This window comes from Cebus imitator, unplaced genomic scaffold, assembly GCF_001604975.1.
Source record: "Cebus imitator isolate Cc_AM_T3 unplaced genomic scaffold, Cebus_imitator-1.0 Scaffold125, whole genome shotgun sequence".
NCBI lineage: Eukaryota > Metazoa > Chordata > Mammalia > Primates > Cebidae > Cebus > Cebus imitator.
The window spans coordinates 4,428,296-4,441,890 of record NW_016107440.1 but is presented as its reverse complement, the minus strand read 5'-3'; the positions used below and the strand labels follow the sequence as shown (position 1 = coordinate 4,441,890).

The window sequence follows — 13,595 nt, the reverse complement described above, 5'->3', positions numbered from 1 at the left end:
TTTTTTTTTTTTTTGAGGTGGAGTCTTGCTCGGTCTCCCAGGCTAAAGTGCAGTGGCGCAATCTCGGTTGAGAACCATTACCTTGCTGTTAAATGGGTGATTGTGGTTGTTGTAGACTGAACGTGGTCCCACAAGATGTCTACCTCCTAAACCCCATAAACTATAAATGTTATTTTATATGCAAAAGGGACTTTGCAGATGTGATTAAGATTTTTGAGATGGGAAGAATATTCTGGATGACCCAATTGGACTCAATATAATAACAGGAATCTTCATAAGAAGGAGCCAGGAGATCAGAGAGACAGAAAGCAGTGTGACAAGGGAGCCAAAAGAGAGACTGGAAGATGCTATGCTGCAGGTTTTGAAGATGGAGGAAGGGGCCATGAGCCAAGGAATGCAGGCAGGTCTAGAAGCTGGAAGCTGGAAAAGCAAGGAAACAGATTCTCCCCCAGAACCTCCAGGGGGAGCACAGCCCTGCTCATAGCTCAGCATTGAACCAGTGAAATTCATTCTAGATTCTGACCCTAGAATTGTATGCTAATAACATTTGTATTCTCGACTATTAAGTTTGTAGTAATTTGTTACAGAAGCCCTAGGACACTATCACAGTGGGGAAAGTTGATTTCACTGAGCAATTAAAGGAGCTGTGCCCTGCTGGCCTCAGATAATCCAGGGAGGATAGCAGAGAAAGGGGGTTCTGTTCACAGCATCCTGTGGTCAGGGCGTCAAGAGTGTCACCACCTGGATTTCACATTTGTGGCGTTGATTGGGAAAACGTGGCTGTGTATTCATCATCTAAGAAATCATTTGTTGGGTGTCCTCTCTGTGCCAGGCATGGAGGTCACAGGAATGGACAGTGCTTCTGTCCTTGAGAATAAATGTGAGCGCAGTCCTCAGGGAAGTCACAGTTAAGGAAGGGAGAGAGGGAGAGTGCACAGAAAGCGTGACTATGAAATAGTGTCCAGGACCAAGCATGATGGCTCACACCTGTAATCCCAGCATTTTGGGACACTAAGACTTGAGGCCAGGACTTCAAACCCAGCCTAGATAACAGAGCAAGACCCCCGCTATCTCCACCAAAAAAATAAAAAATAAAAAGCCAGTGTGGTGGCACATACCCGTAGTCACAGCAACTCAGGAGGCTGAGGTGGGAGGATTGCTTGAGCCCTGGAGTTCATGGTTACAGTGAACCATCATCACACCACTGTATTCCAGTCTGAGTGACAGAAGAAGACTCTGTCTTTAAAAAATAATAGTAAAGTAAAATAAAATTTAATACTGGCCATAGAGGGAAAATGCATAGTGTGCTGTTGAGAGCATGGAGGGGAGAATCTATGCATCCTAGGGATTCAGAGGAGGGCCCCAGCAGGAGATGATGCCTGGGTTGAGCTTGGAGGATGAGCAGGAGAAGATGGCCAAGCAAAGATCAGGCAAATCATTCTAGGAAGAGGGAGTGACATGGGCAAAAACAAACATGGCATATGTATGTGATCTGTGCGTCTCTCTTGACACCCGTTTGTTGGTGTACGCTGCTCTGTGCTGGGCACTGAGCTAAGCCCTTTCGTGGCCACCTGCCCCTTCATCCTCATACCACCCTCATGAGAGGTACTCAATTATTATTGCCTTTTTGCAGATGAGGAATTGGGGGTGGTATCCAGCCTCATGTGGCAAGAAGAGGGTGGCATCTAGCCTGGCTCTGGAGCACAACCTCAGAACCACTTTGCCCTCATGTCTCGGCAAGCAAATTACTGTCACTAAATCTTGAACATGGGACCAGGAGACTGACCTAGACATGGAAGCCCTGGGCCCCATGAATGGGAGCTTGGATTTGAGCCTGCTGGGAAGGGCTTTCAGCTTTGTAACTTCCCAGCATTTGGAGCCTTGGACCTCAAAGTCATCTTGGGTGTATTGAGTATGAATCCCCTCTCCAAGAGCTTGCTAATTTTGTAAGTTTCAAAATACAGGCTTTATTATTATTTAGGTATGATAGAACCAACAGATCAAGGCAGCCGCCACGGAAAAGATAGTTTAATATACTCACAAATCTCAAGAGGAGGGTTACACGGCACGCCACAGTGCAGGGGGCACACAGAGAAGCACCCAAGTGAGTCAGGAGACAGAGGGGGAGAGGGGAGAGCTATGAGCAAAGGCTCCTGTTGTGGTCTCCACAGGAAGGAGCAGGTAAGGGCAGGAGGCTGGCTTTGGATGGCTAGTCTGATTCATTTCTGCAGCCCTGGGGTCTCAGGGTTGTCTGTAGTTGTCTGGTACCTGGCCCTGGAGAGATGAGGATGGTTGGATAGTGACCCAGAGAGTGCGAGCCCATAAAGGAGGTGGTTGGGAGTTGTGGGTCTGGATGAGTTGGTTTGCATGTGAAAGGCATGCTCACAGAGAGTTTTTTACTTTCACTACGAATTGGCTAACCCTGGGTGGGGCATTTCCTCCAGGGTCTCTCCTTCTCCCCCAGATGTGAAAGCCTCAGAATAAAAAGACTTACTTAATACAGTAACCTTAGGCCAATTCTTTTACCTGCCTGAGCCTCAATTCCTTCCTCTGTAAAATAGGGACACTGACAGGCATTCTCATGAGATTGTTGTCCTATTAGATTAAATGAAATAACGTTTGCACAGAGTCTGGCATAATGTCTGATGCACTGAAATACTCAGTAAATTGACTTTCTTTTCTTCCCTGTCTTTAAGCCCAAGGTTTTCTTCCTAAGTGACAAAGGCATACATGACTGCTCCCAGGGACCTCCCTTTCCCCTATGTGGAGAGCATTGTGGGAGGTCATGGCGGCTAGGGAGGGGGTCATGATCCCTTCCCTTGTTTGCCTACTTAAGAATCCCCAAGATCGCGCCACACTGCACTCTAGCCTGGGCAACAGAGTGAGACTCTGCCTAAAAAAAAAAAAATCCAAAAATAGCTGTGGACTCCTTCATGAGAAAAATACCCACACAATGTTGCATGTAATTCCAGAAGGACCAGACCAAATCCCTGCACTGCCCTTGAGGAGCTAACATTCACCGTGGAACATAGTAAAACTAAAAATCTGAAAGTAACAAGTAAGAGAAAAAGTTGATCAAGGTGGTACAAAATGCTATAGTGAAAAAAAAAAAAAAAAAAAAAAAAAGCAAGAAGGCAGGAGGGGGTCTTGAGGGGCATCTTAGTCCATTTCCGGCTGCTACGCTATCACAGACTGGGTAATTTATAAAGAATAGAAGCGCACTTGCCTCATGGTTTTGGAAGCTGAGAAGCTGAAGACTGAGAAGCTGCATCTGGTGAGAGCTTCCTTGCTGTGTCTTAACATAGCAAGAGTTGGTTGGGGGGAGCGCAGAGAGAGAGACAGAGCTCAGGCCAAACTACTTTTTTGTTTGAGACAGAATACTGCTGTTGCCCAGGCTGGAGTGCAGTGGTGCAATCTCAGCTCACTGCAGCCTCCACCTCCCCAGTTCAAACAGTTCTCCTGCCTCAGCCTCCCAAGTAGCTGGGACTACAGGTGCATGCCATCATGCCCAGCTAATTTTTTTTTGTATTTTTAGTAGAGATGGGGTTTTGCCATGTTGGCCAGGCTAGTCTTGAACTCCTGACCTTAAGTGATCCACCCACTTCAAGCCTCCCAAAGTGCTGAGATTATAGGCGTGAGCCTCCTTGCCCAGCCCAAACTACTTTTTTAAAGTCAGGAACCCACTCCCCGGATAAATAACCCAATTCTGTGTTAACTGCACCAATCCATTCAGGAGGCAGGGCCCCCATGGCCTAATCACCTCTTGAAGGCCCCACCTCTTAACTCAATGCTACAATGGTGATTAAGTTCCCAACACATGAACTTTTGAGGGACACATTCAAACCATGGCAGAGAGTTGCAGTTTTAAGTGTGGTGGTTGGGGGGTCCTGGCTGAGAAGCTGATCATTGCATAAAGGTCTTGGTGGGAAGGTGACATTTGTGTAACAATGTAGGGATAGCGGGGGAAGAGCATTCCAGGCAGAGGAACTAGCAAGTGCAAATGTGGCTGGAGCATGTCTGAGGGGCCAGCAGGAGAGGTCCCCAGGGAGGGCAAAGGGGACTTGACAGACGCCTTGATGCCACAGGAAGAGCTTAGATTTGAGCCCGTTGGAGGCAGAGATTCCTGGGAAGGGGGAGCCGGCTGGTTCCATGGGTAATTCCAAGGCAGCCTTGCTGGCCCTTCTAAGGACTATGGCTTTTACCTGGGGTGACTTAGCACTTCTGTGAGAACAGGCTGGCTGTGCTTCCCTTTAAAATACCTACACAGTTCTACTGGCCTCAAACATTTTCGATTTCTTCATGCTTGCTGCCAGTGAGTCAAGAGTCCCTATGGATCAGTCTCTTCCTGGAGCATGGGTGAGCATGCTCTTCTGCCTGGCAGAGCCACATGGCCCTTCTGCTTACGTGCCTGGCCACACCTCAGTCCAGCAGGGTGGGCGTATACATTCTTCCACACAAAAGGCATTGAAAATCAGCGAGCCCTGATGGTCTACCCGGCACAGGAAGCCACGTGGAGGGACACCTTGTAGCTTAATCATGTTGGCTGCTGTAGGTTAGATAGAGTGTTGGGATGAGGGCAGATGCAGAGAGGCCAGTTAGGAGGCTATTCTAGCCACTCAGGCAAGAGAGATAGAACAGTGTGTCACCAGCTTTGCAGTGGCTTGAACACTCAGGCAGGGCCTCCGAGGGTGGGTCCTCAGCTGTGTAGACCTACAAATTTGACTTTGTTAGTGCTCACAGAGATCATCAGAGGGCTGATTGACATGTGATAACCAAATTAATAAGAAACTGATGTATAAACCTCAGTGTTAATTCTTTAATTTTTGGTTGAGGATGGAGAGAGATCTTTCCCAGTGACTCAAAAAATAATCTGAGTTTGGGATTCAGACAGGCCTGTGTTCGAATTCTAGTTCTACAACTTCTTAACTGCTTGATGTGGAAAGGTTACTTAATTAGCCTGTGAACTTCAGTCTCTGCATCTTTAAATCAGCCTACTACTGTGGCTAGCATGGTAGGGAAGAACAACTGAGTGAATTTATGTGCAGTGCCTAGCATAGAGTCTGGGTCAAGGTGGCTGTTCAATAGAGGAAAGTTATCACTGTTCTTGAACTTACTAGAAATTAGCAGATGACATGATATGCATGAATTCAGAGGCAAAAGAAAAGAGAGAGATTTCATAGAAACCATGGTAAGACCTGATGCTCTATGACAAAAACTACCTCCGTAGTGGCCAGATTTGAATTATTTCTCCCTTGGCTCATCTTGTTTATGTCAAAGAGCTTTTTGTCCAGCCAGGGTATGGTGTGATCGCTCAGATTTTGGCTTTCCCGAGATGGCCAAATCCTCCTCTCTCATGTTTACACCAGGCCACTTTGATCAGCTTTGGGTTTTTCCTGATCTCCTCGGCCACATGTATGTCAGTCCTGAGGCTTAGGGCCACAGATGTGGTTACTGTCTGTTTTCTTTGACCCTTCTTAAGGCTACATCTGGAGGTGTCAGAGGTGCATTAAAGTGACCCTATGTGGAAATCTCACATCTGGATCACACCCTCTTCAAGTACAGAAATGTAATGAAAATGAGCATGTCAGCGCTTATGAAAGACTACTCAAAGCAACCTGTTAGATCTGAAATTATTTGCCATTGAAATGGCAAAACTACAACTACTTTTGCACCAGCCTAATATTTCCTGTGTATATATTTTCAGCAAAAGTTTTAAAAGAAGATTGCTTTCTTTGTTGCTTTCTCATTAACACTAAGGAATTTGATTCTAACTGATAGCCAGGTAGTGCCCTGCATGTGAAGACCACATAGACATACACCACTGAATGTGGAGTAGGGCCCTTTGGAGACAAGCCCTTCTAATTTGCATAGACACTCACCATGCTTTTCAAGAAGGATGCAATCCTGACCAGTGGTATGCTGGTAAATGTTTAACAACCAGCATTTAGCAGGATTAGTTGGAGCTCCGATTTGTAGCATTTGCCAATTGCTGTGGTGTAAATACTCCCACCATGCCGATTTCAAGCCTGCAATGTGACATCAGGAAGCCCACAATTTAACAATTGGCCAGCTCCAGCACATGCAGATCCTGATTCTGGGGAGTGAAACAGTCTCAGGTTTCAGTATGAGCTCTCTTGCTTACTAGCTGTGTGGCCTTGAGCAGGTTCTTTAACGGCTCTGAGGCTGGCTCACAGAAGGCATCAGGATGCTTGTTTTCTTCCCTCTTCGTTGCCCAAATAGGAAAGTACATTTGTCATGTCACTCTCTTGCCGTGTCTCCTGGGTGGAGACGAGGATGGGAGACAGTATATTATGCTTAGAGAGGCGGTGGACGCAGCTGCCTTATACTTTTCTGGGAACATTTCCAAGAAGAGACTGGACTTTTTTTAAATGTGGGAAGACAGAGGGAAGTTTGACAGATGGAAGGGGAAGAATTGCTGTCTAAAAGGAACTCAATTTGGGAGAAATACAAAATAGGAATTTGAAGAGCAGATGGTGGAGATCCCCCAAATGTTAGCTTCCCTGGCAGGGAGGGAGGGGAAGGGGCCAGAGTTGAAAGAGGGAGATGTTGGTCCTTGATGTACAGACCAACACATAACCAGCTAAGCCTGTGTTTTGTTTGGGGCACCTCTGGGGGTCCAGCCCACTGGGGTACAATGCCATAGAAGTTAGGTGAGCATGCAAGTGTCAGGATGTGGCTGTGGCCACATCCACGTCTCTTCACTGCTGGTTCAGTTTCCTCATCTGTAATATGGGGATAAGAAACCTGCCAGGAAAAGCCTACCATAAAGAGCTCAAGAGATGGCAGAAAGAGAACTGGGGAACAGCTAAGGGTGGGGTGTGAAGAAGGACAGAGCAGATCCCATTCCCAACTGTCACACAGAGGCAGGAGGAGAGGCACAGAAGCAGTCCTCTGAATGCTGCATGATCTGAGCAACAGCTCTCCACCGGGGCTGACTTGGGAGGAAAGCGGGTGGCAGGAGAGTGAGGAGAGCAAGTGGCTGCCTTCTGGAAGCTTGGAGAAGATGAGATAAGGAGAGGAAGGACAGCTTCAGGAGAGGATGCAGGGCCCAGGGCCTATGCTGTGTAAATGGGAGAACCTTGACCCTGGCTACCCACTGATGGAAACGAGCTGGGAAGAAGGAGCTGGGGAGAAAGAGGCAGGAAGCTGGGATCCGGGGGGCTGCACACAGCTGACTCTTCCCACTCCTGTCCTGCTCTATGCTTAGGTCCCACTTCATCAAGTGTGTTTCTAACGTGAGTTGATGGGGCTGAGCTGATGCTCTGGGCAGACGGCTGGGTCTGTACCTCCCGTTCTGCAAAACACAGGGGCAGTTGGTGACTGTTGCTAGGCACTCCCTTGGCTTTCTGGAGCATGACTTCCCCCACGTGCTGCACTCTGCCTGCGGGGAGCTCTGAACGTTGTTTCCTCCTTCAGTTCCCATCTTGGAGATGTGTCGGGGCTCCTGTAGGCTGGTGCCCTGATGCAGCTCCACCCTGGTCCATCCCTGTCACAGCCTCCCTGCCTGGCCTGACCCCTTCCATGGCACCTCCTGGCCCTCTTGCCTCATCTGCTCCCTTCAGGTTCTAGGATCTCATCCTTCGCACGATGCCCTGTCACTGCGCTTCTCACTCGGTGGGGCGCCCACAGTCACAAGTTGTGCTTAGTGCCCCATCTGGCCATGACCCCTGGGCATTGAAACCACCAAACAGGACCTTCCCTGATGACTGCCCCTCTGGCTCTGTGCCATCAATCATAAGGTGTGGCCATTCCATTTCTGGAACCTGAGACCCCAGGGCTGGGGATCAGCGCCCAAAGGCCCTCTCTCCAAGCCTTTCCCAGGGGAGTTGCCCTTCCTCAGCCATAAGGGGCTCTGGCCCCATGACTTCCCAACCAGCTGCACTGCACTAAGGTCAGCTCAGTGGGAATGTTGCCAGCCCTGCCTCCTGGTCTGCACCAGGGAAAGGGAGCTGTGAAGGTCACTGCTGAGAACTTGTCACAGTCAAACGTGAAGTGTATAACAATTTCCAGTCTGATCTTCAGAATGCAGAAAATGATGGAGCTGGAAGTGGAAGGGAACTGTGGATGCTCCCAGGCCTGTCCAGGAATTTCACTGAGGGCCTCCACAGCTGGTTCCTGTGTGTTTGGCTCTTACCTAGGAGAATGCATTGACTTTTGAGTTGACTTCAGACAAGATGGAAATTTTCTAAGTGAGCCACTGCAGAGAAGGCTGAGGCAGGAGAATAGCTTGAACCTGGTGGGTAGAGGTTGCTGTAAGTGGAGATTGTGCCACTGCACTCCAGCCTAGGTGACAGAGTGAGACTCTCTCTCAAAAAGAAGAGGATAAAGAAAAAGAGGAAGAAGAAAAAGAAGAAGAAGAGAAGAAGAAAAACAAGAGGAGGAGGAAGAGGAGAAAAGAAACTCTGTCTCTACAAAAAAGTTAAAATAGAAAAGGTAGCCAGGCTCACTGGCCTGTGGTCCCAGCTATAAGAGATTGGAGGATCACTTGAGCACAGGAGGTTGAGGCTGCACTGAGCAATGATTACACCTCTGCCCTCCAGCGTTGGCAACAGAGTAAACACTGTCTCAAAATTAAAAAAAAAAAAAATTGTAGCTGGGCATGGTGGCTCACGTGTAATCCCAGCTCTTTGGGAGGTCAAGGCGGGCAGATACTGAGGTTAGGAGATCGAGACTAGCCTGACCAACATAGCAAAACCTAGTCTCTACTAAAAATACAAAAATTAGCCAGGTGTGGTGGCAGGTGCCTGTAATCCCAGCTACTCCAAAGACTGAGGCAGGAGAACTGCTTGAATCCAGGAGGCAGAGGTTGCAGTGAGCTGAGATCAGGCCACTACACTCCAGCTGGGGTGACAGAGACTCCATCTCAAAAAAAAAATGTAATCGCACATCCTCTGCCCTGCAGAAATCCACAACCTACATCGCATTACGCCTAAGGGGAGTTCTCCCTGCTGCAGCCTAACAGACAATGTAAGCACTAAAATGTTCACTGACCAACCCTGTGCACCACTGCAGGCACATGTGAGATGCCTTGTGTGTACCACAAGTGAGGCAGGACACGGGTCACATTCAGAGCTTTCTAGAGAAGCAAAAGGAAAGTTGCCTTGAGTGCTCTTTAGATGTTTTCCAGATAGATTTCCATGGAGAACTTGGGATCGTGTTGCCACGTTTGTTTCCAATCTCCACGGTTGTTATTACTCCGAAAGTGACACATGCCTATTGTAACAGTTAGCGGGTTTTGTTATTGCACCATACTGTTCTGCAAGCTAAGACCCTGAGCATTACTTGAGATGATGGAAGGAGGGGGCTTTGTGAGATAGGCGAGGCAGAGCCGGTGCCTGGAGAGTGTCATGTGCAGGGAACCTGGATTCTCCTTGGGGGTTTGGAGAGCTGTGGGGTGTGGGGCAGGTCCCGGGGAAAGACAAGCAGAAGCCTGGTAGTCTGGGGAAAATTAGTTGCTCTCTTGATGAATGGGGCTTCTGGATCTGATCTTTGAGCTTAAGAGAGAAGATGACTGGGTAACTTTGATTTCAACCTGGAAGAACGTTGTGGGGGAATTGTGCTCCGTGGGAGCATAGGGTTTTTGTAAGGAGTCATTGCCAGTGGGACAGCATTCAGGTCTCCTGTTGCATTTACTGACATTTAGTTGTGAAATTTTGCAAGAAAAGACCAACAAAAGAGGCCCCAGATGGACTGTGTGGAGCGTGGAGAGTTGGGGGCTGGTGATGGAATCTTGCTTGAGTGGATATTGTATGACAGCGCTCGAATAATGACTGGCTGTTCATGGGTGGATTTGGGGAGGCTTCAGTAACAATGGACTGTGTTTCATTTGGCTTAGTTGCAAATATCAAGTAGTCAGAGTTGGATATAAAATTACTCCATGGCAATAGGAGTATGACTTGGGATTAGACGCATTCAAACTGTCTGAATATTTGCCCGTTGTGGGAGGAAATGCAGGGAATAAAATGCAGAGGCTTAGGAAACCTCGGAAAACCAGTGAGGGGAAGAGGCACCCCAAAGCCCAAGTGATGCCGCTGTTGAACCTGGAGTGCAACCAGAGAAGGACAGGACCTCACAAGTCAAGGCCTCAGGGCACTTGAGCAGCGGTTGGTTGGAGAAAGCAACAGGGATTGTAGCGAGGCCAGTGGAGACCAGAGTGGGTCAGAGAGGCAGCCTGTGAAACAGGCAGGATATCCCAGTATCCTGGATCTTGGTGGCCTTGGGTGGGTGGGGGAGAAGCTAAATGGAAGAAGCTTCAGGAAACAGCCTCTTGGGACTTTGAGTGAAGTGAGGAAAAGGCAGAAGTGTGATTCCAGCACCTTCTCAGAGGAGAACAGTGTGGAACTCAGGGCAATGAGTAAACCCTAGGTCTTCACTATTGATGAAATAGTGAATTGTGATTACTCCTGTGGGCTCCTCCGGGAGCACAGGCTGCTGGTGACTGGGACACCAATGCTGGCCACGCATCTGTGTGCCACAGGATTGCATGATTCCTTAAGATGGAACCCACAAAGGCCTGTTTATAGCAGATGTGGTGGCCCCACCTCTCAGCCCCCTAGGAAAACACACCCGGCTCGGTATCACCCTTGAGCCACTGAGCTCCCAAAAATGGCAATAGGGGTTGTTGAAACAAAAGCTCCATCTCCCAAGCCGTCAGCATAGGGAGCAGCTGTGACCTCCAAGTTCGGTTCCTGATTCTGTGTTTCTTTCTCCCTCCTCCTTTAGATCGTGGTGTATGTGGGCGTCTCCTCAGCCGGCAGCTTCTCTGTGCCCCGTGGTTGATGTCCAAGGTTTTGACTGTGTGGGTTTGTGTCTTTCCGGCAGGTGTCTCCTCTGTGACTTCCCTGATGTCCCTGGCTTGGGTGCTAGCCTCCTATCACAAGCTGCTGCGGGACTCCAGGGACGACAAGAAGAGCATGAGCTACAGAGGGGCTCTCATCCACGTCTTCTGGCGCCTCTTCACCATCTCATCCCGAGTGATCTCTTTTGCCCTCTTTGCTTCCATCTTCCAGCTCTATTTTGGGATCTTCGTGGTGGTTCACTGGTGCGCCATGGCCTTCTGGATCATCCATGGCGGAACAGACTTCTGCATGTCCAAGTGGGAGGAGATCCTCTTCAACATGGTGGTAGGGATTGTGTACATTTTCTGCTGGTTTAACGTCAAGGAAGGGCGGACTCGATATCGAATGTTTGCATATTATACGATAGTCTTGACCGAGAATGCTGCCTTGACGTTCCTTTGGTATTTTTATAGAGACCCGGAGACCACTGACTCCTATGCGGTGCCAGCACTGTGTTGTGTCTTTATTAGCTTTGTGGCTGGGATCGCACTGATGCTCTTATACTACGGTGTGCTGCATCCCATGGGGCCACGAGTTAAGATCCTTGCCAGCTCCTGTTGTGCCGAGCTGCTCTGGGGCATCCCTTTGCCCCCCGATGTTGAGCCCATGGCGCCTCAGACCCCTGGGTACCAGGGGACCCAGGTTACGCCCACCAGAGCCGTAACGGAACAACAGGAGGATCTCACGGCTGACACTTGCTTGCCCGTTTTCCAAGTGAGACCCATGGGGCCCCCTACCCCGTTGGGGCGTCCTTACCCCCCAGAAGGGCCCCTCATTAAGATTGACATGCCAAGAAAGCGATACCCAGCTTGGGATGCTCATTTTGTAGACAGGAGGCTAAGAAGGACTATTAACATTCTGCAGTATGTCACCCCCACCGCAGTAGGCATTCGATATCGAGACGGACCACTCCTCTATGAGTTGCTACAGTATGAGTCTTCACTCTAAGAGCATCTTGACCCAAGTTGAGAAGGGGACTTTAAGTTTGGTTTGCGGTAAACACCGCTTGCAAGAAATATAACCCTCCCTTCCCCCAATACACAGAACCACCACCACCGCCACCGCCACACCAACACCACCACTACAAAAAAAATTAATAAGTCACAACCCCTTCAAATAAGCTTTCTTTCCAGTCGCTGTATGTATACAAAGATATTCTCTATGTTTTGTAAGTAAAAACAAAAAGAAAACCTTTCTTTTGTTTTTTACACATAAGAAACAGTATTGAAAAATCCCACGCTATGGTTCATAGAGTGGAGAAGGAGGAGTTGTCTCCACTCCAAAAGAAAAAAAAAGTTTTTTACCTTACACCAAGTGTAGATCATTTATGGGATTGGTGCTGATTGAAAGAACAAAACAAAACAAAACAAAAACACAAACAAACAAAAACCTTCAACTGCCTTATGCCCTTAGGTGCTGAGTTTCATTAAGTACTGTCACGTTTTCTCATGCAAAACTCTCTGGTGATTTTTGCACCAGGAGAGGGAAAATTAAACAATTAAATGAAACAAATCTAAAAGCATAACAAAAACCAACCAACAAATACAACACAGAGCAATTATTGTTCCTATCTGATTATTTGTATTGAAGAAAACAAATTTACCAAAAGCAAACCAAAAGCATAAAACCCCTCCCTCTTGTTCAGTTTCTCCCCTCCTCTCCTGACCTTCTCCCCACTTCGCAGAGCCTTCTAGGAGCTCAAGGGCTGTTTGAAACTCAAACGGCTGGAGAAGCTACTTGAAGGCTGACTATGTGCCATTTTAACATTTGCCTAGCAAGAATCACATTCGTTTCCCAGTGAAAAGCAAACCAGAACAAAACAAAAAGCCACCCCAATAATTCGGTAAGGACAGGACATTCTAAAGCCAATTAAAGGAGATTTCTATATACATAATCAGTAATAATAAAACTCAGCATAGTAGCAAAAAGAACGACAATTTAAAGGCACAATACTTAATCAGTGACTGGCAACAACAATTAGTTCCATCATTTTAAGGCTGTGAATGGTAGACATTTATCACATGTGATATTGTGTAAAGCCTCTTCTGTTTCCATTTGGTGGGAAGCCTTAAATTGATCTGGAAAGAATTCTTCATTTTTCATTTGTGCTTTTTTTTAAAAAAAATAACACAAAGAGGAAAACTAGAACATATATATATATATACATATATATAAAAAGTCAAAATTGTAATAACTGACCCATTTCAAAGACTGTTTGGTGCTTCTGTCTTTCACCATTGTGGTTGGCTGAAAATCATTCAGCTCACCTGGTGCATCTGGGTTGAATGGGAAATTTTGTGTGTGTGTAGTGTGTGCGCGTGTGTGTGTGTGTGTGTGCCCATAGCACACGTATATATGTGTGTGTCCCTGCTGCGAGGTCTTGCCAGAGATATAAAAAACTGATGTAAGATGGACTTGGATTATGGCTTGGTTCAGCAGAGCATGGGGGCGGGGTCTCTGGAGTTGTGGGGAAGGGATGCTTCCTGCCCACGAGCCCTGGTTTGGGTGGTGAGGCTGACACCAGCAGCGGACTCCAGGCCTTAGAGGCCGTGCTGTTTGGGTGAGGATTTGATTCTGCTGTTTGTTTTCTCATTGTATCAAGTTGAATTTTTGCAGGTGTTGCAAGTATGTTCAATCATTTTAAAAAGTTTTATTTTTGAAAGTATTGTTCCTTTAAAGAATATTTCTGTTCTAGGGCATCATTTCAAACCCATCGTGTCTCTACTTGGGCACAAA

The 13,595-nt window shown here is 47.6% G+C and overlaps 1 protein-coding gene across 1 annotated transcript in view; it reads left to right on the top strand.

The window, feature by feature from the left end:
* Positions 1 to 13,595, top strand: part of XKR6 (XK related 6) — a 286,303-nt gene extending 272,708 nt beyond the window's left edge. Inside the window, exon 3 of the mRNA XM_017540460.2 lies at positions 10,843 to 13,595. Coding sequence (XP_017395949.1) covers positions 10,843 to 11,807 — 965 coding nt within the window. The 3' untranslated portion in view covers positions 11,808 to 13,595. The remainder of the gene's footprint in view (positions 1 to 10,842) is intronic.